We start from the raw sequence: 26,757 nt of genomic DNA on the forward strand, positions 1-26,757 counted from the left end.
AGGGATGATTCTTGGGGGTTATGACATCGTATGCCTCCAAGAAACTTTGTTACGGGACAAGCCAGCTTGTGACGGCTATGAAATCTACTTGAACCCAGCTCTTAAAGGGGAGCGGGGTAGACCTTTTCCTGGCCTGCTCACCCTGGTTAAAGTAGAGCGTGGCTTCAATATTTGTCAACACCAGTTACCGAATCCATTTATCCAAATTTTGGAACTTGAAAGGTCTCGCATTAACGGAATTTCTAAGTTCTTGTTGATAAATGTTTACCGTAGCATGAAAGGTACCCCCGCAGAAAAGTTGCTGAGATTGATTATGGAGAAAGTGGACCAATCTCCCGTGGAGAGGTGCGGGGGGAAACTCGAGATTCTCATTTACCTCTATCGGGAGGCATAACTTTGTTTATATCGGCCTGCTGGAATCTCAATCGTAATGGAAAGGAGGTCATCATCACTCTGTGGCAAATGAACAACCTCAAACCTAGAAACCATGTGCCCCAAAATAGGTGATACAAAGCAGCAATCTATAGTAGCTGCCTGCCTGCCATTGCTACAGGTGGGAGCACCTGGTCAATTCCTGAACTAAACAAAAATAAATTGATTATTTGTAGTCGGCATTCAGTACTATAACTCAATCACGATGTTAATATATTAGACAGCCAAAGTCGAATAAGAGTAGAGGGTTTACCTTAATTTAAATTGCAAATGCAATGACTAATAAGGTTGCCTGCATCGATCCGTGAATACGGGAAATATAGCCCACGAAGAAAAAAACGATTCATCAATGCGGTGTGACCAATGTAATCCATATCAGTTGACAATTAGACAAACCCGGACAATGGGAGACAAAAACGGGCCCGAAATTAGTTAGTTTGTATGTGCCACCTGAGAAACAGGGAGCGCATTGAAGAGCAACATCTGCCTCACCGTCCTTCCGGCAACAGCCGTATCCAAGGGGGGAGGGGGGGGGAGAAGAGAGAGAGAGAGAGAGAGAGAAATAAAAAAACAAACAAATTCACGTGAACTACAACGTGACGCCACCGGGCACTGTGGCCATATTGGGTAAGGAAAACTATCGATGCCAGTTACCCCACACCAAAGACAGGCTGCTTTGCCTCGAAAATAGAGAAAGTTAAGTAAAATAATTCTAGCGATCTTGGGTGCAATTACAATTGGCACAATTGGAAAAAGTTTTTGAAAAATAATGTGCATGTTACTTAGAAGGTGAATTAAAGTGAGTGTCACGGACCTCAAATACAATTACATACGGTATTAATGTAATGGGTGGAATTTAACATAGCACTTTCCTCAATGGATTAAAATGAGTGTCACGGACCTCAAAAAGAAATTGCATACAATATTAATGTAATGAGTGAAAATTAAACAAAGCACACTCCTGAATAATGTGCATCCTAGTTGGGTAGTCGACCACACACACACCACCTCACATAAATCACAATACAAGATTACCTTGCATAAAGGGAAAGAAAATTAGTATAACATAAAGAACAAAGAACAGGTGTGTAGCTCACTAAAATGTCAACAGTGCTTACAGTCAGCCTAGTTCAAGGTACTCAGTGCGAACATATATTAATTGGTTAGAAAGATTATGACAACCTTGTTAAATAGCGACCAGCTATAAATAGCATGTAATTGGGTCAATGGTATGTAAAAGCAATTATATGGCAAAATAAATATGTTAAAAGTAGGTTACTAACAGTTAGGAAATTAGTCATATGGCAAAAATTCAAAATGGAGCAAGAAAGACAGGAACAAACTGAATTACGAATTAAGTCATAAAAACACATGAAATTCATGATCAGAGTTAAGTCCACGAATGACCAGTCTATGTTTACAAATGAGCCTAGCTTCCAATTGTCAGAGTCTGAGTTCCATATTGCCACCTCTTTTCAAAGGATGTATCTGAGTTAGACCAATTAATTTTAGATCCTTAAAATCATCCAATTGATGTAGAGTCTGCCAATGCAACGCCAATGGATATTTGGCATCCTGTTTATTCAGAGAAGCCAAATGTTCACGAATCCGAATTTTAAGTGGCCTGATGGTACTTCCAATATAAAAAAAGGCCGCACACACATACAATACAGTATACCACAAACTTTGTATTACAGTTAATGAATGAATTAATTGCATGTTTGCCTGTGATCCCAAAATCTAAGGAGTCAGACTCAATTGTGTGTGAGCACATATTACAACTCCCACATTTGTGAAAACCATTAAGACGCCCTTGATCCAACCATGTTTTGGCAATTGGTGCTTGTGCCATAAAGGACGGACATAACACATTTTTGAGAGTAGGGGCTCTACTGAAAACAATTGATGGATATGGTTCAAGTAATTTAGTAAGATCCTTGTCTAAATGGAGCAGGTGCCAATGACGTTTGAGTATAGCATACACACCATTGCTATCACTATTGTACCGTGTGATCAATCTAATTTTGTTAGAAGACATATTAGCCAAAGGAGATCTAGTTTTAGGTTTAAGTAAATCAGCTCTCTTCATACTGAACACATCACGTTCAACCTTATTAAGCAGAGTCGATTGATACCCTCGTTGAGCAAATTGATCATGAATAAATGATGTTTCCGCGACAAAATCAGCATTGAGAGAACAATACCTTTTAGCGCGAATGTATTCACCTTTCGGAATGTTGTTAATAACAGAACGTTTGTGTGAACTAGATGAGTGTAACACTGCATTGACCGAAGTTGGTTTACGAAAAGTTTTGGTGATAAAACCAGTCTCGGACACAGAGACATTCAAATCAAGGAAATCCACCGAGTCATTAGAAAAGTGATGTATAAATTGCAAGCCCCAGCTGTTATCATTCAAAAAGTTAACAAAATCACATAGTTCAAATTCATTACCAGTCCAAATCATAAAAACATCGTCAATATATCTTTTCCAAAGATATATACACTGAAAGAATTTTTTGTTCTGAAACACATATTGTTCTTCAAATTGATGCATAAATATGTTCGCAACAGAGGGCGCAAAGCTTGCTCCCATTGCAATTCCTATCAGTTGTTGATAATATGTATCATTGAAGTGGAAAACATTGTTTTGCATAGCACAAAAAAGCAATTCTTTGACCATTTCAATGTGAAGATGATATGATGCTGATTTGTTTCGGAAGATGTATGTAATACTGTCGATTGCTTTCTGATGATCAATAGAAGTGTATAAAGACTCGAGCAATACTCCTCCAAAAAGATGGAGAGAATGTTGCTTGCGGTATGTGGAAAACATTTGCGCAACATGTGGGAACTTATCAATAATGGTGAAGGGGGCAAAAAAAATCAACTGATAGGGGGTGGGGGGGTCACGGAAGAAAGATGGGTTAGCCATTATTCTAAAATCTTTGAGGGCTCACCCCAACCAGCTCTCTCCAAATGAACTCAAGGCCCAGGAGGATGGTGTTTTGATTTTGACGAGGTGGAAGCTAGGTCAATGATCATGGGGCTGAGCTCTTCCAGAGCAGCAGGACCTGATGGTGTTTCCAACTGTATGCTGAAGAAAAACCCTGAGGCCCGAGAAAAATTTGTGGTATCCCTTTTCAAACAGGTAATGGTAAATAGACTGGTCCCGGGATCTTGGCAGGAGGCCTGGGTGGTGCCGGTGTTCAAGAAGAGAGGTGGGGCTGATCCTAAGAAATATCGCCCCTATCTCCCTTCTGGATTCACTGGGCAAGCTTTTTGCCTCCATGATCCTTCGGGATCTCAGCTCATGAGCAACTGAAATGGGGATTTTAGATCCCAGACAAACGGGATTCATCAAGGGGGTGGGAACTTCAGTGAAACGGAGGACAATTGCAAATAACACCACAGTGTATATGGCCTTTTTGGATTTAGATCAAGCCTTCGATGGTGTAGATCGGGGTCGATTGTGGGCCAAACTGAAAGCTTGGAAGTGCCCAGTAGACATCTTGGAGGCAATCCAGGCCTTATATACAGGCACTTCTATACAGATCAGATTGGAACTAGGGACTTGATGTCTCGAAAGATCTTGACATTCTGCGGCCTTAAACAAGGCTGCTTGCTTGCTCCCATCTTTTTCAGCCTGTATCTGTCTGATTTGGGGATCTCGCAGGATACCATTCGTGCATTTCCACCAAAGCTGAATAGATATGACCTGCCCTGGCTGCTTTACGCAGGCGATATTGTCTTTCTTGATCAGACGGCAATAAGCCTCCAATGCAGAATCTCAACATTCAATGCTCAACTAAAAAAGAAATGCCATGAGTATGAATGTCAAAAAATCTAAAATTCTCCCACTGACCAATGCAAGGAAGAAGACAAAGACTGCTTACTCATGGAGGGTTGAGGAACTGCGGTTGGATGTGGTGGAAACTATTATAGATTAGGGAGTAAAGATCAATAAGAACTTAAATGAAAATGCCCATTGGCTTGGTTGAAAGTAAAATTACAAAATCTGACAAACCAAGGAATTGCCATTCATAGACGCTGTGACCTTCTCTATGAGACCTATTATCACCATTTACCGACTAAAGGTGATACAGGTGCTCACCTATGGTACTGAAACTCTGCCCAATTTGAGTAAAGAAAGTATGGCATAGGATGGAAGCCATTTTTGGCGTTACATCCCAACATCCCTATCCAGAGCGCAAATTCGTCATTAATTGCGTCTACCTTCAATGGCCTCCATAGTACTATGGAAAAAATGTATTTCTATAGGAAATTTATTTTGCTGAAAGTACCTCCTCCATTTGTCATTTTAAGACCTGCAGATAAGGTAAATTAAAGATGCTTGAGCCAATGGTTTGAGGGGATGAATGATACTCTGTCCATTGGTGGGGTGGACATTGATTTGTTAAGGGAAAACACTCAAAGTACAGATAATTTTGGAAAGGAGTGACTGGATAAACACGTGTGAAGCCATACCCATCGCCCCCATCGCATTCAAATGGTGGGTTGGAAAAAGGATTTAAACGACCCTCCTTCGTATCTCTGTAAGTTCAGTAAGGGAATGAAGCTCTGATTGTCTGCAGTTTACCTGTAGACCTGAACATTCACCAAACAAAGCAACGTCTTCCATAATAGAACTTGAGTCAATTTGTGGGTCTCTAATGTAATTAATATATATATATATGTATATATATATATTTCTGAGGCTTGTGGAATCTGCTTAGATCACATGCTGTGCATAGGCCGACACCTAGTGGAAGCTGCGGAGTATTACAGTTTGTTTTTCGAAACTTGAAAATGGGCGTCGACACAGGCGTGCCAGTAATACTATCCCTAGTGTGACGTCCACTGTACCCAAGATCCCTCACGCGTCTAGGATCCTCAGATTGTTTTTTTCCGCCATACTGGTCGGAAGCATCTTGCGGAGTTCCCTGGCCTTAGCCATACTTTTGCTAATTATTTAAGTAAAATTATTTATTGACATCCTTCCCCACCCCAACGTCGACCCTCGACACTCGACGACGGCTGGAGAAGACATCGACCGTCGGCTGCTGCACGACGGATCTGGGCCTCGGAAGGCCGCTGGCCTCGGCCCGGGCCTAGTAGGCCGCTGGCCTCGGCCCTGCAAGTAGGGAGAGTGGGGGGTGGTACATACTCTTCACTCTTAGTATATAGGTACACCTTATATATTTCCTACACTTACCAGCCCGCTGCCTCAAGGTGCGTATGGAGGGTACCCCTTTCCAATTCTGCCCCAAGTGCAACCGCAAATACCCTTGGGTCGACAGGCACGCCACGTGCAATCTCTGCTTGCCGAGGGACCACCCCGAAGCGAACTGCAGAGCGTGTAGTAGGTTTAAGCCTAAGACACTTAAGGACCGTTCGACAAAGCGTTGGGCCCACCACGCCAGGCAGGCAGCCATGGCAGCGGAGGGCGCCTTCAGCGATGGCAGCGACGCCGTACTTTCGGACGGCGAGGGCATTACGGCGTCGAAAGACTGCCGAGCGCAGGTCCCCGACCTCGGAAGGTTGTCCGGCAGGGCGGCTATGGGGAAGACCCCCGGCGACGCAAGCGCTACACACCCTACACACACTAAGCACACTAAGTCCAACCGAACCTCGACGACGTCGACTTCTCGGAAAGAGGCACAGATAGAACGGTCCGACTCGGTGTCCTCTGGGCGCTCTCGATCGAGATCGCCGCATGACGCAAGGCAATCATCCACTCTTGCCAAGAGTGCCTCACTCCCTAGATTAACGGAAGCTCGATCGTCGGAGGACGAAGACGACTTCCACCCCCAGGCCGCGCTCCAAGAGACCGAGGCCGCAGTTAACACCAGCGAGGCCCCACGCTCAAAACAAAATACCTCTCCCGACCCTCGACGCCAGGCGTCGAAAGTCTCTGAGGCCTCCAAGGGGCAGGGAAAAAATTTTTCCACGCACGGGGAGGGGGGGAAACAGCGGAAAGCACAGCCTTCCACTCCTGTAAGACCATCCTTCCACCACCCTAAGCAGACAGTCAAACATAAATCTACTGGGACATCAACATCCAGCAAGGCTACCCTAGAGAAGTCCTCTAAGTTGCCTACTAAAGCCATACCCTGTTCCAAAGAATGGTCCAGTGAAGACATAGACAGGGTCATGTCAAGGATGTCTTCCTTAGCTGATTTTTATGACAAGAACCCAGAACATTTCCTTTCGTATGACCCTCAAGGGGCCACACCCTCAGGCTCCTCTGATCCTATCCCCCTAAGTAAAAAGGCCCGGTTCGAAAGATCTGAACCCTTCGAGGTGCAGCCTTACTCTACTCCATACTCTACTCCACACCCCAGATACCAAGGACAGCCTTTCCCTGAAGGGGACCAGGAGTTTACAATTATGGAGGAACAAACCGGGACTGAATACTATGCGGATGATGAGGACCTGGAGGAGGTAGAAGACGAGCAGGAAATTTACAGAGTAGATTCCCCGGTAGAAAGCGAAGCCCCAGTTACCGACTCGCCAGTTGATAACCAGCCCCTCCTTAATGAAGTTCTCGCCCGCGCGGCAGAACATTTTCACATCGACATCCACGGTGTACAGGAGGAAAGGGACTTCGCAGAAGAGTTGGTGGGAGAAAGGAGGCCCGTCGCTCAAACCATCCCTATCCTTAAATCCATCCAACGTAGAATAGATCCATCCCTGGTGAATCCAAACCTCACCAGAGCCGTCAACCCCAGAGTTGAAAAACTTTTTCGGGCAGCCCAGTCTGACCCTCTTTATATAAGAGGACAGCTTAAACCAGACTCCCTAGTGGTTACCAACACTCGGAAGAGGGCTGGGACACCCTTATCGTCCTCAGAAGCTCCTCCCGACAAGGAGAGCAAAAGACTATACGGGTTTGGCAGGAAGGTAGCCTCAACGTCCGCCTACCAAGCAAGGATTGCAAACTCCACCACCCTATTGGCAAGTTACAACTGCCATCAATGGGAAGAGGTCGCGGCGCTCATAGCCTCAGCTCCTGAACCGTTAAAGGGCCAATTGGCTCGGATCTCGGCAGAAGGGAGAGCCGTGTCTGGTTGCATATTAAAAGCAACTTTCGACGCCGCGGACAACGCAGGAAGATTGATAGCAGAAGGTACTGTTATCAAGAGACATGCGTGGTTACGGCAGTCGGGGTTCAAAACAGAAACACGGGCTTCATTAATAGACAAGCCGGTGGAACCCGATCTATTGTTTGGGAAGGCGGTCGAAGACGCACTTAAGAATGCCAAGGACGAGTACGAAACTCTCAAATCCCTTGGCCAGCTTACCAACAAACCCCCTAATCAGAGGGGGAACAGTAATTTTCGTCGCCCACGCGGCCAAAATTCACAAAGAGGCAACTATGCCCAAGGACAGGGTACACAATGGAACAACAACCAGCAGTCTACCCAGAGTTACAGCAAGGGTAACAAAAGAGGTCGTGGAAGAGGCAGAGGCAGCCCCAACAAGGGAGGTGGCACGCCTCCACCAAAGCAGTGACGCTCAGTTCAGGGTCCCTTCTCACGCAACCCCAGTAGGGGGACGCATTTCCAACTTCACCCAGGCTTGGGAAGGGATCACCTCAGACAGATGGGTGCTGTCAACAGTGTCCACAGGATATTGTATAGAATTACTGCAGCGTCCCCGGAACCACCCTCCACGACAAAGAGTACACTCCTTAGAACATCAGAAGATCCTTCTCGAGGAGATCGCCATTCTGCTAGAAAAGGACGCGATAGAACTCGTCCCAGGACACCAGGTAAACAAGGGTATCTATTCAACTTACTTCCTTGTGCCAAAGAAAGATTTAACAATGCGCCCAGTATTGGACTTACGGCCTGCCAACATGTATGTCAAGCCCCAAAAATTCCGTATGACCACGCTACAAGAGGTAATCCCCCTCCTAAAAAAGGGGGATTACATGGCAACCTTGGATATGAAAGATGCTTATTTTCATATTTCCATGCTCCCAGCCCACAGAAAATACTTGCGCTTCAAGGTGGACAGTCGCCACTACCAATTCAAGGTACTGCCCTTCGGGATAGCTTCAGCACCAAGGGTGTTCACCAAAGTACTGGCGGTGGCAGCTGCACACCTACGCAGGGAGGCAATCCCAGTGTACCCTTATCTGGACGACTGGCTCATAACGGGGGAAACCCCAGGAATTTGCAGGTCAAACATTCAGAGGACTATCGACCTCCTCCACGAATTAGGCTTCTCTATCAACGAGAAGAAGTCAAGTCTGGTGCCAAGCACCTCAAAACAGTTCCTAGGAGCAATCCTAGATACTCAAAAAGGGTTGACCTTCCCTTCGGAAGAGAGAATTCGGAATATACTACTGCAAATTCCACATTATCAGTCAGGTCAACAAATAACGGTACGCAAAGCAATGCGGTTACTGGGCATGATGGCGTCATGCATTTACCTGGTCCCCCACGCGCGTCTGCGCATGCGTCCCATGCAGGAATGGTTGGCAAAACAGTGGTCTCAGGCAAGTGGTCAGTGGGACGATCTAGTGGTCGTTTCGCCAACACTCGTACAAAGCTTACACTGGTGGACGAGAGAGAATCTCGCAAGGGGAAAACCCTTTTACGATCCCGAAGTACAGGCAGTGGTGACTACAGATGCATGCCTGACTGGGTGGGGAGCTCACCATCTCCACCACACAGCTCAGGGTCTCTGGTCTCACTCAGTAGCCAAGAACCACATCAACCTGCTAGAGCTTCTGGCAGTATTCCGAGCGCTTCGGGCGTTCGAGCCCCATCTGCTAAACTTGTCGGTGCAGATCCGGACGGACAGCACGACAGCCATGTTCTATTTGAACAAACAAGGAGGGACTCGTTCGCCAAATCTGTCCAAGCTTGCCCAGAAAATCTGGATATGGGCACTCAGACGGAACATCTTCCTGTCATCACAACATGTTCCAGGGGAGCTCAATTCCCTAGCGGATGCCCTAAGCAGAGACTCCCTCCCAGAGGAACACGAATGGGTCCTTCACAGAGATATCGTAGAAGATTTCTTCTCTCAGTGGGGTTTCCCCACTATAGACCTATTCGCCACAAGCGAAAACAAACAATGCCCAGGATTTGCATCCAGGTTCCCCCAGCCAGACTCCCAAGGGAACGCCCTGTGGATGAACTGGTCAGGGATGTTTGCGTACGCTTTTCCACCAACTCCTCATCAGGAAGGTGGTGTACAAGATGAACAAGGAATCGATGACGCTCATCCTAGTTGCTCCCATGTGGGCGAGACAACCATGGTTTCCACACCTACGCAGGATGGCGGTGTGCGAGCCCATCAAACTCCCAGCCTGGTACAACCTACTGTCCCAGCAACAAGGTCAAACAGTGCACCAGGAACCCAACTCAATGAACCTGGCAGCATGGCTCCTGAGGTCATAGAGTTTGGCCATCTCAATTTACCTCAAAGGTGTATGGACATCCTAAAAGAATCCAGGAAACCAAACACAAGGCACTGTTATTTTGACAAGTGGAAGAGATTCGTTATTTGGTGCCAGAATAAACAAATCAACCCAGTTGATTGCACTCCTTCCAACGTTGTGACATACATGCTCCACCTGCTGGATGCAGGATTGGTTTTTAACTCTGAAAGTACACCTGGCAGCCCTCTCGGCTTACACCACATCCCATAACAAGGTATCGTGGTGGAAAGTACCAGTAGTTAAAGCCTTCATGGAAGGAGTAAAGAGACTTCACCCTCCTATTTCGAACCCACCGCCAGGATGGGACCTTAATGTGGTGCTAGCTAAGCTCATGGGTCCCCCTTTCGAACCCATGCATAAAAGTAGTCTCAAACACCTGACTTATAAAACGGCCTTCTTAGTAGCCATTACCTCTATAAGAAGGGTCAGTGAAATTCAGGCTCTGTCAGTGCAGGATCCTTTCTTTACTATCCACAAGGACAAACTGGTTTTACGCACACACCCTAGGTTCTCACCTAAATTCATATCAAAGTTCCATGTAAACCAGTCCATCGAGCTTCCGGCTTTCTTCCAGAACCCGCAAAGCTCGGCTGAGGTGAAACTACACACCCTAGATGTGCGTAGGGCGGTCCTCTACTATGTAAATAAAACCAGACCGCTAAGGAAAACAGATCAACTGTTTGTCTCCGTAGCTACAGGCAGAGAGGGAGATCGCGTCTCTAAAGGCGCTATCTCGAAGTGGATTATCAACTGTATACAGCTGTGTTACTCTCTTTCTGAAAAAACTCTGCCTTTTACCTCTGCCTTTTACGCCAAGAGCCCACTCTACTAGAGGCATTGGGGCCACTCTGGCTTTCATTGCAAATGTTCCCCTCGACACCATTTGCAAAGCAGCTACTTGGAGCTCTATTCACACTTTTACTCAGCATTACTGCATTGACACTCATTCCAAGACAGATACACAAGTGGGACAAGCGGTTCTAAGACACCTGTTTGCTCATGACCCTTCTCACATCCCACCTCCTTCTTCTGGTACTGCTCGCTAATCTATGCACAGCATGTGATCTAAGCAGATTCCACAAGCCTCAGAAGGGATACATTACTCACCGTAATCGTATTTCTGATGCTTGTATCTGCTTAGATTCACTAGCGACCCACCCTTCCTCCCCTCCGAGAGAAGGCGCATGATTGCTTGTAGTCTTACCTTTCTGTCTATCTGCTTGGATTATCTGTACTCGCGCTACTCCTCATGCTTCCTCATGTCAGAAAAAATACAATCTGAGGATCCTAGACGCGTGAGGGATCTTGGGTACAGTGGACGTCACACTAGGGATAGTATTACTGGCACGCCTGTGTCGACGCCCATTTTCGAGTTTCGAAAAACAAACTGTAATACTCCGCAGCTTCCACTAGATGTCGGCCTATGCACAGCATGTGAATCTAAGCAGATACAAGCATCAGAAATACGATTACGGTGAGTAATGTATCCCATATATATATATATAATATGCTTTTCATTAAAAGATTTATAGGTTTCGAACTAAAAACATGGTAATAGCAAAAGAAACCTTTAACAGTTTAAGAACATAAAAAAACAATGATCCAGTAAATTCACCTCATGCCTAAACTTATATCCTGAGTGTGCCTGCCACTGATCGAGGGTAGAATTTCTCTGCTTAAAATGATGGTCCTCCCTAAGATTTTGTTTTTTCTTAAAGAATACCACTATTGCCCGGCATGAAATTCTTCAGAGAACTGGCTGATGCCGTCAACTCCTTCCTGTGGCACTCAGGAGCGATACACCTCAAATGGGAAACCTTGTTTATGCTGTATGAGAGGGGAGGGTTTACCACACCTGACGTACAGTTATATTGGCTAGCAGCACAGGCGTAATATGCATTTATTTATTTTTTATATATTTTTTTTCCCCCATGTTAAACTTGAAAAGCACTCCATGGGCAGACGTCATCTCCAATCTCTGGTGGTTCCCCCGGTACTGATGGATCCTTGCCCTTTTAACTGTGATTATCAGTTCTCTGGCCTGGTGTAAAATGTGCAAACTACTAGGAATTATACACCCCTATCACAGCAAACTTCCCACTGTGGAACTTTGACCCGGCGTTACCGGGGGGGGGAGATGCTGTCACTGAGCGCCGCTGGGTTCAAGATGGTTTTGGCATGTTTCTGAACGGGAACTTTATTTCCGCCAACAACATTCCTGCACTCTAGCAATATAAATCCTCACACTATATTGGGATGCGCAGTGCTTTTCAGTCCCTCTGGGCGAGCTTCCCAGTTGAGTTGAAGAATGGCCCCCCCTACTTGGGTATATTATGAAGGCTTATGGCTCCCGAGGTCGAAACTCCTCCTTTTATCGGCTGATGAGAAATGTATGCCGCACCCGCTGTTAAAACTACAGTCTAAATGGGGGAAAAGGACATGAACATCGAAATAGCGGACGACACTTGGAGGGACATGTATGCACAAACTCGAAGTTTCCTTTAAATCCCAATTCCGATTAATACAACTCAAGTTCTACATAGGTATCGCTATTCGCCAGACAAACTAATACTATTTTCGCTAATGCTTTGAGCTGTTGCCCTAAATGTAGGGGAGAGAAAGCCGGGTATTTCCATATGGTGTCAAGCTGCCCCATGTTAGATGTTTGTACTACGCTTTCTGATGACGGGTGTCAGATTGGACGCTACACCTATGCAATGCCTCTTTCATGATGTCAATGACCACAACAACAAAGGTCAGAAACTGCTAAATTTATGTCTGTTGCTAGCCATGCTATGTATACTGCTACACTGGTCAAAGCCCACTGTGCCATCAATGAGCCAATGGCTAAAGGTGTTGGTCTGGGCTAGTGACACTGAGGAATATTGGGTCAATCTGCAACCTGGTATTAAACAACCTAACGACATATGGTCACCCTTTAAAGCCTACCTAGCACTCAATTAGGTGGACCACCAGCCAGACTGTATTCGTCCTTGTTAATGTTCTGTATGATATTAACTGTGAAACTGTTGTGCCGGCTTCACCTTGACTCATGTAAGTGGATGCTCTAATCGCTTGAGGATGTCTCGAGAATACTGCCTGTATACTGCTGTGATTGCATGCTTTCTATTGACGTACATTGTCATTCTTTTTCTCTTTTGCTTTAATAATGCATGTTGTAATGCTCAGAACCAAATGCTGCAATAAAGAAAATTATTTTAAAAAAGAAAAAATAGTTAGGGTGACCCCCTTGAGCGATGGGGGTAGTTGCGCCTTATCTATATCATTTTTATTAAAAATACAAAAATGTTCTTAAAGTGGTCGACTACTTCAGACCCACCACAATACTCCGTAAAATATGGTCACTCCATTGAGTGTTTGTTACGAGTTGCCAGCTAACGGAGACAGCACTTTTCAGTCTTTCAGGTACTTTTTAGGTCATCGCTTGAGAATAATTGGCAAAAATAAAGGTTTCATATATTTAGCATCACCCAGCTGAACCAACAGCCTTTTTGTGTTATTTTATGTCTTCTGTCAAAGGGCAAATGTCCTGAGGATGGATGGGATGAAAGTACAATTGAACTTTTCCTTAATGAACTTGCAATATTGGACAGCAATAATTTTCTTGGAAACTGTGGAGTTGGTGAAAGGGAGGGAAGAGTTGCGTCTGGTTTAGTGGCTCGTCGTCACTACAGGTAAGCTTTAATTTTTTCATGTCTCAAGATAATATAAAAGACTACTTCATCAGTTTAATTTTAAATATGCGTTTGCTTGCCAAAGTGTGCTTTCCACTGGTATTTTCTCTAGGTAGCATTTCATTACTTTCTTTTGCCTTTGTATTTGTGCATATAGTTGATACACTAATACACTATCGGTTCATAAGGAGCGGGTAGAACCCACAATCCTGCCTTGGAATACATGTAAGCCTAGATCTGTTTCTGTCAAATTGGGCATTATTGGTGAGGTGCAGCTTGAGTACCTGAGCACAGGAAGTTTTAAACTCATCTCTAGCTAATGTCTCTCATTGGGTTGGCTCCGAGAAAAGCAAAAGCTTAGATTTTGAAACTTAATTTGTGGAATTCCATGCCACTATAGGGACTCATGAAATTTTGCTTTTTCCTACACTCAGTTAAGGAAAAATAAAAAAGGAAGGATTACCTTCCTGTGTTCACAAACCTAAGGCCCATGCTTGTGTTAGGAATTTACAGTCCCGTCCCACCAGAATCATACTCCATTATGAAGAATGTCGGTTTACCCAATCTTCCGGGACTCTGGAGACCACATGAAGGAGAGGTTTGTTTTTCAATATGGATGTATGCGCATTAATCCACTTGTAGGTGGAATTACAACAGATTTAGTAACACTGTATTTAAAGAGGGCTGATGTAGAGTCTGTTCTTAAACAGGGAATTGCCCACCAAATATTTTGCAAACGTGTATATTAATTAATGAGGTACATAAGCATGGCATAGTCATAAGCATAGCTATAATTATTAGAAAAGCACATATCCTCATAAAAATGAGGCATCGAAATAAAGACTTGAGCAGGAGCTAAAAGAATCTCCTGGGTATTTGGCATCCTCCAATAAGCAGGAGCAACAACTGGTGAACAAGGGCCTAGTATATAGCCTACCATAAATCGCACATCCATGTGAGAAATGAACTATACATTTTTTTTTTCATCATGTAGGAGCCCTTCTGCTTTAAATGCCTTCTAGATGGGTCTTAATGATCATTTATACACCGTGCCAAACCGACCGTTAAGTATGCTTTTATGGCACTAGGCATCAAAAGTTGCTCCTAGGCTCTTTAAGCTTCAACTAGGAGACCAGGAGCATGCAGCAATTCCCCCTCGGTGGGCTAGGCACAACTATCGGAGGAGAATGCAGTATGACAACCAGACTCTTCCTCCAGAAAGATAGCCCATGGCTCGGTTAGGACCAAGACACCCCCATCCTCTGTCCGCTCATTCCTCTTCTAATTATTATATGCAGAGTAGACCTATAGTCTGTCATAAAACAGACCATACTGTGACGAGGAAGAGCCAGGGAGACCGAAGAATCAATGACTCTTAAGTACTGACACGAGGAAGAGTAGCAGATTCATGAATAGTCCTCTGCGGAACCAGGGTTAGCATACTAGCTCGCATACACACCATGCCAATCTTGACAGCATAAAAAGGGAGGATGGACCCCTCTTGGTGTCGGATGCTCTGGAGAGGAAACGCGAGAGGGACCAACGCTTGTCGAGGAGAGGACAGGAGCAGATCCAGGCGCTGAGACGCTGAAGTTGCGGTCTCGACACGCTGAGCAAACAAGAAGCTGGTGGCGGGAAGGGATAAATGCACTCTGGCAATGTGTAGGATACAATTGAGACTGGGAGAAAGGAACAAGGTCTGCCAACCAGGGTCAGGGACCCACCTCAGTTTTTTTTGTTGAATGTATTTATTGATTACAAACCAAGAAAGGTAGAACAAGCTAAACATCCAATAGTAACATCAAATCCCAACTCCCCCCACCTTCCCGCTCCCCCCCGCGGTGGTAGCATCCCCAACCCCTTCAAGCCTGAAACCGGTCCAAAATCCTGATCCTATGTGGGCACCATTGCAGCATGTAGTCCAACTGAAGGAAGTCCAGCACCGCCCCCCATCTCCCAGTGAAGGACTCGAGTGACCCCTGTAAATTGTGCGTCAACTTTTCCATTGTAATTGGGGACCAGATCCTCTGCAACCAGCTGAAAACCCTGGGAGGCTCAGTTTGCTTCCAATGCTGGGCTATAAATGACCAGGCCGAAATGAGTAAGCCTACGAAAGATCTCCATTGAGACCTGGAGAGCTTCTCAGCCGCGCGGTCTTAGTCCACAAAGCCAGACCTGGATCCCCATTTGGTCCACATAGGGGAACATCTCTTTCGTGGGATTTCACCTCAGTCCAGAAGGCCTGTATCCCCTTACAGTCCCACCATATGTGCCTTCCAACCCACATTCTCTCCAACATAATTTAGAGACCTCAGGGAACATCCCATTCAAACGCTCCGGCGTGTAATGCCACTGCAGTGCAATCTTAACCCACATTTCCCTTGATTGAATGGAGCGGGTCAGGGAAAAAATGTCCCCCCATAAGTCTTTCCACTGCTGCTTATCAGTAGGTTCCCCCATTGTTCGTTCCCATTTTATCATATAGCTCCACTAGACCTCCTCAGATTGCGTATTCATGAATTTGTACAAGATTGAAACAAATTTCTTCGACCCTGAGCTGGTTATGGTGTAGTGTTCGAAGGGGGTAAGATCCCTCACGGCTGCTCGCTTAATATTAGGCGAAACCAACCAGTGGCGAAGTTGTACCTATACCTATCTGCGTCCTTCAACCCCAGAGGTCCAGTGCAGTGTTCGAATGTCTTCACTTCCCCATCCTGGAACATCTCACCTATCTTAGTCCATCCAGCCTGTTCCCATTTATCGTAGGCCCCCTTTTCCATCCCTGGGAGAAAGTCTGGGTTCCCAAACATGGGCGTGAACGGACCCGGCACAGTCGTCGGAACCCCTCTCCCCGCTTGGGCATCCCATGCTTCCAAAGTGGCCCCCAAGACTTTGCTTATTCTCACATTTGCGTGTCTAGACTGCGTCCCCTTCCATAACAGATCCCTCAATTGAGCTCTAGCTACAGCTCTGTCTTGGTCAGCCCATCTTGGTTGCCCTTCTCCCCCCATCCATTCCCTTAGGACCCATAATTGCCCTGCCTGATAATATCTGAGGAAATGTGGGAAAGCCAGGCCACCATCCTGTCGGGACGCCGACAAAAGCCCCCTTGCCCCCTTGCCCCCTTGCCACCTTACGCGGTTTCCGTCTCCAGACGAAGGAATAAAGAATTTTTGTAAGGTCTCTAAAAAAAGTCTTGGGGATCGATATCGGCAAAGCCTGAAACAAATATAGCAACTTAGGTAAGATCGACATCTTGACCGACACCATACGCCCCCACCAGGAGATCGTCATCAGGTTCCAACGGTCAAGCCCCCTTGAGAGTTTTGCCAAAAAGCCCCTATAGTTTTGTTTGTAAAAGGACTTCACCTTACTCGTGAGTGTTACCCCCAGATATTTAATCCCCACATTCTGCACCTTAAAATGTAGGGAAGACACCAACCGGTCCATTTCTGCACCCCCCCCCACCCCCCCCAAAACAAAAGCTTCCGACTTATTCCTATTAATTTTCAGCCCTGAAATCTCCCCAAACAATTCCAGTTCCTGACATACCACCGTGAGAGAGCGGGTCGGATCTGTCAATAAAACCAACATATCGTCCGCATAAGCCATGTGTTGGGTGCCCGCCATGTCCACCCCCTCAATTGTGGGAACTTCTCTCATCCTTATAAGGAATGGCTCCAAGAAGAGACCGTAGAGCAATGGCGACAATGGGCACCCTTGTCTTGTGCCTCTTGAGAGCTCTACTTTATCCGAGAGCTCCCCATTCAAGGCTACTCTAATTGAGGGGGTGCAGTATTGGCTCTAACCATTCCCATGTATTGGGGTCCGAATCCCATGCCCTCCATAGTCCTAAACAACATTGACCACTCAACCCTATCGAACGCCTTTTTGGCGTCTAACGCCAAGAGTACTGCCTGAATTTGCTTCACCCCCACTTTTTCAATGAGGTGAATGACTCGCCTGATATTATCATGGGTTTTCCGGCCTTGAATGAAGCCTGATTGGTCCTTATTAATCAATTTGGGGAGCACTAGGGCCAACCTAGCCGCTAGTACCTTCGTATAAATTTAATTTTGGAGTCCAAATTCATAAGTGCTATGGGTCGGTATGATGACGGTAACAATGGATCTTTGCCTGCCTTATGAAATACCAACACTTTGGCTTCACTCATTGACGGGGTCACTGAGCCTACGTCCCCAAAAGTATTGAAAAGTGCCACCAAGAACGGGGATAGCAGCGTTGCATACTTTTTATAAAAGGCCGCAGTAAAACCATCAAGGCACGGGGCTTTATTAGGGCAGAGTGTTTTTATGGCAGATAATCACCTCATCCTCCCCAATTTCTCCTTCTAATAATTCACTCTCGGTTTCCGAAAGCCTGGGCAGTCTTATCTTTCGTAGATAGGAGATTTGAGCCTCTGCATTGGGAGCGTCCGAAGAGTAAAGCTGTTGATAATATTCTCTGAAGACTTCCCCCATCGCCTGCGTGGTGGTTACCGTCTCTCCCCGCCTATTCGTTAGATTTTTGATGGTCAAGTCCTGCTGTTTCGCCTTCAGTTGCCTGGCTAAATACCTGTCGGCTTTATTCGCCTTCAGATGGTAATAATGCAGAAGGTGTAAGAGGGATCTCTCCGCTCTTTTCGTGCGGAGCGCATCTAATTGGGCCTCTGTTTGTCTTAGCTCTTGCTTCAGGCGAGGAGTTGGTGCACGAACCAAGTTTTCTCTGTCTACCATTTTTGCCTCTAGTTCCCTCTCCCATGCAAATCGCTGCCTGTCTTTGGCGACTCAGTGCTATCACATGTCCCCTCAGAACGGCCTTAAAGGCTTCCCATACCATGCCCAAACTCACTTCACTCGTATCATTAAGGGCCCAGTATTCCTCAATCTTTTCCCTGATCGAAGTCTCCATTACCGGATCCTGAAGGATCCCCTGGGGGAACCTCCAGGCCCATAGTTATGACCTTTTCTCCCGCGTTGTCAGCTCTAACCAAACCGGCGCGTGATCTGAGAGTGAGATGGGCCCTATTTCCACATCCCGAATGTACCCTAATAGCCCCACTGAGAGCCAAAATAGTCAATCCTAGACATTGACCCATAAACGTCAGAATAACAAGTATACCCCTTCTGCTGACCCTTCATTTCTCTCCAGACATCACATAAGGCAAGATAGCTAATTTTTTGGTGAAGCCGTTTAGTAGGACCTCCCGGGCCAGAGTGGCTTCCTGAGCTCCGATCGAACGCTGGGTCCCAGGCCACATTCAGGTCTCCTCCCAGAATTGTCTCCCCTTCCGCAAAGGCCTTCAAACGCTCCATTACCTCCCTTAGAAAACCATCTTGCCCCGTATTCGGGGCATATACCGAGGCCAGTGTAAACACCTTCCCCTCTAACGCGACATTCACAAATACAAATCGCCCTTGTTTATCCGTCTGAATATTAGGTAGATGAATGTGTGCCCCATCATTAAAAGCAATCAGGACCCCAGCCTTTTTATCAGCAGCATTGGCCTGTACTGTCCGCCTGTAGCCCCGTATACGCAGCCTTGCCCTGTCCCGCAACCTTATATGCGTTTCTTGTAGAAGAAAAATGTCTCCCTTCTCAGGAATTCCTCCACCTTTTTCTTCTTGACCGGGGCATTAAGACCCCGGACATTAAATGCCAGTATTTTCAGCTTACCCGTCCTAGTCTGCCCATCCCACAATATATGCTGCCTTTGGACCTGTTTCGCACCTTTGACCACCACGTACCCATCCCCCCCACCCCCCAAACAACCCCCAACACCCCCAAACTGTCCCAAGGAGGGCCCGGGAACCCATGGCTGCTGGGACGCACGGACCTTCGCACCCGTCCCTCAAATAACTCTGGAAAAAGCACCTTGGGGAGTCCTAAACCCTGCATCTCCTTACCACCCTACCTAACAGATTCCTCTATACGTCTCCTACCAGGCCTATTTCAAACTGACCATTGCAGCATATGGACCAGTATGTCAGAGCTCCTCCGTACCCTTTCCACCAGTGCCTGCCACCCCCTGAAGTATTTACTACTGATCATTAGGACGATCTCCCTGCTATCTATTTCTTACTGCGCAAAAAGACCCAACCGGGGAATAAATATTAAATAAATAACCCGGCGATATCTTTAACATTGCACCAAAAAGTGGTGAAAATCCCATAAGAAATATTCCGGTGGAATAATTTGCGTGGTATCCACTGCCACCAGCCAGAAACTCGACAAGGGGGGGACTGGACAGTGCCCCCTTGGAAAACAGACCCAGGGGCAATCGAATTACCCCTACCAGTACTTCCACAATATGATGGTTTGTACTGGTTCTGTTCACAGTTTGAGACTAGTAAAGCCAATGGTGACTGAGACAGTAGTCAGTCCCAGGGTATGGAGTCTATGTTTGGGGGTCACTATGACACCCCTGTGTGACTGCACTGAGGGTGCTGTGTAACACACATACCAAAAACACATGAAGCCCTATGGATGAAAGACCCCATAGCCCATAAAACACATTCACAGTCAAAGGACATTCTCAAATCATGCCCAAGAGTGGGAGAAAAAGAGTCTCACTCTTAGCAGGAGAAAAAAATAAACCCCAAAAATCCAGCAAAGCTGCTGGGGGGACTCACTAGGTTTGGGAAATTAGCCTTAACAGAGAATTCTCCCTAACTGGGACGCCCTGCACATCCTTCACATACTCAATCTGGGCCTGACCTCCTGTCCCTCCACCCCCTTCACCAGTCTGGCTAGTGTCCTCCCCGGTCTCTCACCTTCCCCATATTTCCTGGCGGCCTCTGGCCGACTGAAGTAGCGAATCTCACGCAAGGCATGTGACTCAGATCTCAAGTTCCTCCCTTATCAGCACAAGCCTGGCCGGGTCCGCTGCTGACACACATTCTAGTGCCAGCCCCCGCAGTGTGGACTCAGAAAGGTGCAGGTCTTTCCGTATCACTTTCAACACCCCCGCTTCCCTTGAGATGGGCATTCCCCCGATATATACCTTAAAGGCTTCCCATCGTACCCCAGCCGTCGTGTCATGTTGGTTATTCCACTCAAAAAATGTCTGGCTTCCAGAATATCAGCTTTGAACATTATGTCCAGAAGGGAAGCCGAATTAAAGCGCCATGTGCCAGCGGTGGGCGGAGATAATCCTAACCTCACAGAAACTATGACTGGCGCGTGATCAGACAATGTGCGCGTAAGTATCTGGGCTTCATTGACCTTACCAATCAGAGTACCCGAAACCAAGAAGAGGTCAGTCCTGGAAGAGCTATCGTGTACCGACAAGTAGTATGTATATTCTCATTGTTGGGGGTTCAGGACCCTCCAGACATCTCGGATACCAAGTGCTGTACAGTGCATGTGCAATCTACGTGCTGCTCGTGACAGGATTCTAGGTGCAGCCAATCCAGTGTAAGGTTCATATCCCCCTCAGATGATCTGAACTCCAACATATCCCATGAGAATTGAGGAACCGTGTCAAAGAAATCCAGGGGATCTACGTTGGGCCCATATGTGTTCACAACAAGGGACTCCGCTCCCGCCAGTATACAATATAAGATGACAGATCTGCCCTCTATATCCATGTAGCTCCTTTTTAGTATAAATTTAATTGATTTATGAATCGGTGTTAGAATCGCCCCCCCCCTTAGCCTGAGAGGAGTAGGTTGTGTAAAATCTGTTTGGTCCCCAAGATGGTGCAATGCCCATTGCCAGTCGACCATTAGCATGTGTCTCTTGTAACATGAGTACCTTGGCCAAATGCGTCTGGGCGTAGGCTGTAACATTGCGGGCATTAGTAAAATTACTCCATCCCCAAACATTCCATGACATTAATTTTATGGCCATTCCTTTACCTCCGGGGACATCCCAGCAAGTATCACCTTGTATAAGCATGCATGCACCAGTGTTACCACTGTGTCGCTCGTCCATCGGGATGTGGAAATAGGGCCCATCTCACTCTCAGATCACCTCTGCCATTTTTGGTATAACTTCCCCCAACAAAACCTCCCTCCTCCCTCACCGCCCCATCCCCATCGGCAGTGTCCCATCCCTCCCTCTTCGTACAATTAACCGCGGGCCGTCCCCAACTTGGCCCAGCCATAGCGCAGGTCCAACAGGGGAAAGCAAGCACCACAATAACCAAAACAATCATTGCAGCCGCTGTGGGATGCGCCGCTGCCGTGTAACTAACTCAGTAGTAGCAGTGGCATAGAACCAATCTGCAAAGTAATTATCTGGCGGCGTAAAATACCACATCGTGTTAACAATACAAACGGATAAGAATAACAAGGAACCATAGTAGAATCTTCAAATAGTACACCCTGTGAAGCTGACCACTCCCACCCACCACCAAGCATAGTAATCAACCAATGTATACGTGTGACCCGGACCACCAGTTCCTATGGGTCCCGGGACCACCTATCGGCGCAATGGGCTAGCCGCATTGTCAATCGTGCAGCCAAACAGTGTCTCCTATGATAGATCAATGTTAAATCTGTATGCCGCTATCAGCCCAAGAGCAGCAGGTTGACAGTGGTCAGGGGCAGAGTAGGCAGGGATGTTGGCAGATTTCATGTCAATCATTTTCCATGAGGTCGTCCACGTGGTTGTTCAGTGGGATCTGCGCCTCGAATTTCACCGCCTCATCCGGTACCGTGAAGAAGTAGTTTCTCCTTGAAGGTGAATTTGAGCCGTGCAGGAAAAAGTATTGCATATGAGATATTTCGTTCCCTGAGCATTTTCTTTACTCCTGTGAATTGCCGTCCCTCCTGCTGGACCCCAACGGAGAAGTCCAGGAAGATTCTGAAAATTTGAAATTCGAGACGGAGCTCTCCCCTTTTCTCGTGCGAGATAGAGGACCTGATCTCTGTCCCTGTAGCTCAGAATTTTAGCAATGACTCAACGGTTAAGAATGGAGATGGATCTGGATTGTCTAGTAGTTCTTTGAGCAGGTTTTCGACTGCCAGCTCCATTCGCCCTTTAAGAGCGTTCTTGGGGACCCCTATGATCCTCATGTTATTTCTGTGTGACCTGGACTCTAAGTCATCACACTTTGCTTTCACAAATTTCATGTCACGGGTAAGGGAAGCCACCGTATCCTGTAGGATATGTATACCATCTTCATTCGCTCCGATCCTGGATTCGGCCTCAGTGATCATGGCGCCAGCATGGTCTAGTTTCCTTTTGAGTGACGCCACATTGGCATTAATGTTATCCAATTTTTCATGGAAGGATGCAAAGTTTTTTGCCATTGACTCCATCATGGTAGTTAGGTCAGGGACAGGGATATCTGCTGGTGCGTTTCCGTCCTCCTGGCTGCTTGATGATTGACCCTGCTCCGATCTGGGTGCAGCTTTGGCGAACTTGTCCATGGTGCCCACCTTGTTGGCACCCCGAGATCGGTTTGACATGGCGTGTGCAGTCGGTGAATACTTCAGAACCGGGTGTGCGGCGTCCAGAGGCAACCAGTCCACAGCTAGGACGGCAGGAACTGTGTGGCCCCGGCGAGATATGGGGAACCTCAACAGGGATGGGCTGCCGCCAGAGGCCCAGGGCAGACCCGCACACCTGTAGGATCCAGGGGGCACTTAGTCACAGACGGGGATAGGGGGGGGGTGATCCCTCATGCCCGCTGCCGGGTAGGGAATCCTGAGTCGCAGCTAACCCGGTGGCCGCACAGCGGTATAAATCCAGATGGGCCCCGCCGAGACCAGACCAGTATTACTGCAATGGGCTATTCCCACGGGTCCAGTGGAGGGATACAAAGAATAGGGCAAAAGGACTCGGCCACTGCACAGGATGCAGTGGGGATCGGGCACTGTGGTTGGTGAAGCTGATCTCAGACAAGTCGGGTGGGGGAGCCCCTCTACAGAGAGATCCCAGAGTGGATAGATGCCTCCGGAGCCGGGAGATCAGGTATAAGTCTCTTAGAGCAGGGAAGTGGCCAAATCAGTGCCGTCAGTGAGCCAAGAAGTGCACCAGGGAACAGGCCCAGTAGTACGCACAGAAAAGTTTACCGTTGAGCAATGGAGTCCAGGGCAGCATAAATGGTAACACAGATCATCCCCCAGGGCGCCGCACAAACCACATCGTTGAGCTCTGGGGCAGAGAAGGCCTCTCATGAAAACCTACGGCACGGGGCGTATGGCTAGTGTAGAGTGGATCGGCCCCAGTGCAGTCAGGGGGTCCAGCACAGTTCAACAAGAGGAGCCCACAGGTGAGTAGTTAGAAAGTGGTGGTATCTGGGCCAGTAGGTGGGGATCCTCGCAGGCTGCTTGGAGGCCCAAAGTGTGTTTCCAAGTGGTATCCAGCTGTGCAGCGGGGATAACTGTGTCCGTGTGCAGGTGGACAGTAGGGCGGAAGGCAGATGTGGCGGGCCAGCCCAGCAGCGCCTCAGGGGGATGTCGTCGCAGGGAGCGCGGGCCAGACCCAGGCAGGACCGGCCAGCGATAATGGAGTCTCGCCCCTACTGTGTAGCCTACCTGTAGCTGCAGGCGTCAGAGCAGCCAAGCACACGGCTGCATGGACGCAGCCCGCGACCAGACCAGGAACTTCAAGGGCAATGGGCACTCGGACACCACCAGCACCAGAAACCAGGCAAGCCCCCAGGATGTTGCCAGAGATGTCCTCGGTATCGGACGCCCTTCACATTCAGCGGGGCAGTCCGCACTCATGTGGCAGGGCTCACCGCAGCGCTCCACAGATCTCTGCCCGCCAGGGGAGCTGGCAGCATGCCAATCCAATGGGGGCACGGTTGCAGGCCCCGGCTCCCCAGCCACCGAGAGCCAGCCGCCCGCAGAGCAGGTGTCCCAATGCCCTCCTTCAACGGGGGTGGTGTGTTCCTGCAACTCGGCGGTGATCCCAGCCAGCCGCAATGTTCGGACACCAGCACAGCCTGGTAGGCGAAGCGGCACCCTCCAGCAACCTGGCCACCAGCCCGAGTCCCGCGCACCAGTGCAAGTGTGTGATCCAGGTCAGGAGGCAGGGGGGCAGATCTCGACACCAGCAAGTCGGATCCACATAGCTTTCAGGGCATATGTGCTCCCCTCCTTCACCAACGCCTGTATGTAGTTCTGACCACAGGGATGAGATATAAACGCTGTTGTATCCGGATTTTCGGTTGGTGTATCACAGAGCTGACCAGCTAGGCAGCCATTTTCAGGCTGCTCAACGGCACCCCACCCCACCCCTCCCACAGTGCTTCTTTACACAGCTGTGAACCAACATGTCACTGGCAGTTCTCGGGTTTTCCAGGTTCTTATCACTATGGAAATGTCTCCTTTTGATGATACCCAGAGCTCTGACAATTGTCTCTGACGAAAGACTTTTCAATCCATTGGTGGTGCTTTGCCACAGCAGGCGCCAGTATCCTGTTACACATGTTTGGATGCTAAACAAGGCAAGCTTCACTGGCGGGTGGGTTGCTCATGCTGCAGATCCTGAGAAGTGGAGAGACTGCTGAGCTGGTTGGCAGAGAAGGAACTGGTAGTGCCAGGTGATGTGAGGATGGTGGTAGTGGTGAGCTATACCTGCTCCCCACACTGCTAGGAGAATGGGGAGACCAAGCAAGGAGATTGAGGGTCCGCACATTGAATAGATGTTTTCTTGCAGAAAGAAAATTACTTAACTCTGTCAACGCAAAGAGCCCTCTTCTGAATTTCTCAGGTGGCTTCCCCTCGTCTTAGAAACATTTTCAGACTGCACCAGTATGCAAAAAAATGGCTGCTATAAATGAAATGTATTTGACCCAAGCTAGAACCTTCTTCCAGAATTGGGCTGATTTGTGACAGGACCACATAAGGTGGAAGAGCGTTCCTGTGGCTTTGCATCCCCTCCAGCATTGTGATGACAGCGCTGGGTTACACTTATTTAATGTTTCTGGGGTGACGTTACCATCTATAGCCCACTTTTACTGCCACTTCCTTGTTTGCTACGCACTTGGGAGTTTCCAAGTGTGCGGACACAGGTCTGATAAGATTCCTCTGCCCAAACTCTCCACAGGTCCCTCGCCCATCTAAGCTTCTAGTCTTCTTTCTTAGTGGGGTCTGCTTTGTCTAGGATCTTATAAAGGGTTGAGACCTTTACTTTGGATGCTACTGCCGTTAAGGTGTGTTGTAACGCGTTGAGCTCCCTTCCACCCCACACTTTTGTACTGTGCTGTGACTCCAGTGCCGAAGCAGAGCATACCTGAACCTTTCTTCTTCTGAAATATGGAACCTTGCTTTACATTCCTTAAAGGGTAGGGGGACCCCATTATTAAAGAAGTCTTTTCCCCTGCACAAAGCCTTCCTCCCGCCATCTATGGAACCCTGCCGATCTAGTCCCTGGCGTAAATTCTGGGTTGTCAGACTTGTGTGAGAGGGCCCAGGGTACAGCTGGCGCCCGATTAGCTAGCCACCCCTCCACCAGCATCGAACTGTGTTCTTGGCAGAATTCGGGGAGTCCAACCCCGGAGCATTGTGTGCTGGTCCCAGGTGGGGCAGGGCTGAAGGGGGAACTGTGCTCCATGCCTCTTCCATCTGCTTCCAGCAGGGTGGGTTATTGTTCTCGTGCCATGTAAAGTTCAGTGTAAAGTTGAGAGTTGCGCTGCTAGGCAGTACCTTGAGTAGTCCAGGACTCCCAGACCGCCACTGGAGATACCCCGAAGCACGACCCTCTTGGCTATTCATGGCTTTTTCCTGTATCATATATATTTCATCAACCCCCTTTTTGTAAAATCCCAAGCTCCCTTTCAGGGAAAATTGGGAAAGGAAAATAACATTGTGTCCAAAGGTATTTGTCCCTCACACTAATGCATCCAACAAAATCATACAGGAATTATTTGGCCGTTTATACTTCATAAAAAAAGATATAAATGCAAACACAAAAGGGAATCCTTGTGACCAGGGTTGGATCCCCTTCCCTTGGATCAATTCAAGATGTTTCAAACCAAAGTTAAAATTCAGGAAAGTTCTTTTCACCAGCCAAGTTCTGCTCCAGGTAGAATATAAACTTCTTTTCATTCAATATGTCCTTCACTTGGCAAAGTAAGTATTTCAGTTCCAAAGGGGTTTTCGCACTCTTAAGACAAAAGTGTTCACAACCTTCTGCTTGGCCAACAAAAAACATTCTCTTTACACCTCCAAGTCAGAAGTCAAGGTAAATGTTCTTTTCTCTGAGGATCAATCA

The 26,757-nt window shown here is 47.5% G+C and overlaps 1 protein-coding gene across 3 annotated transcripts in view; it reads left to right on the plus strand.

Annotated features, from left to right (window-relative positions):
• SEPSECS (Sep (O-phosphoserine) tRNA:Sec (selenocysteine) tRNA synthase) overlaps positions 1-26,757 on the plus strand; it is a 1,182,953-nt gene that overhangs the window by 69,139 nt on the left and 1,087,057 nt on the right. For all 3 annotated transcript variants that reach the window (XM_069631868.1, XM_069631867.1, XM_069631866.1), the window contains exon 2: positions 13,430-13,584. In XM_069631868.1, the coding sequence (XP_069487969.1) occupies positions 13,430-13,584 (155 nt within the window). The remainder of the gene's footprint in view (positions 1-13,429; positions 13,585-26,757) is intronic.

This window comes from Ambystoma mexicanum, chromosome 6q (genome assembly GCF_040938575.1).
Source record: "Ambystoma mexicanum isolate Mex_15411 chromosome 6q, UKY_AmexF1_1, whole genome shotgun sequence".
In the NCBI taxonomy this organism is placed as follows: Eukaryota; Metazoa; Chordata; class Amphibia; order Caudata; family Ambystomatidae; genus Ambystoma; species Ambystoma mexicanum.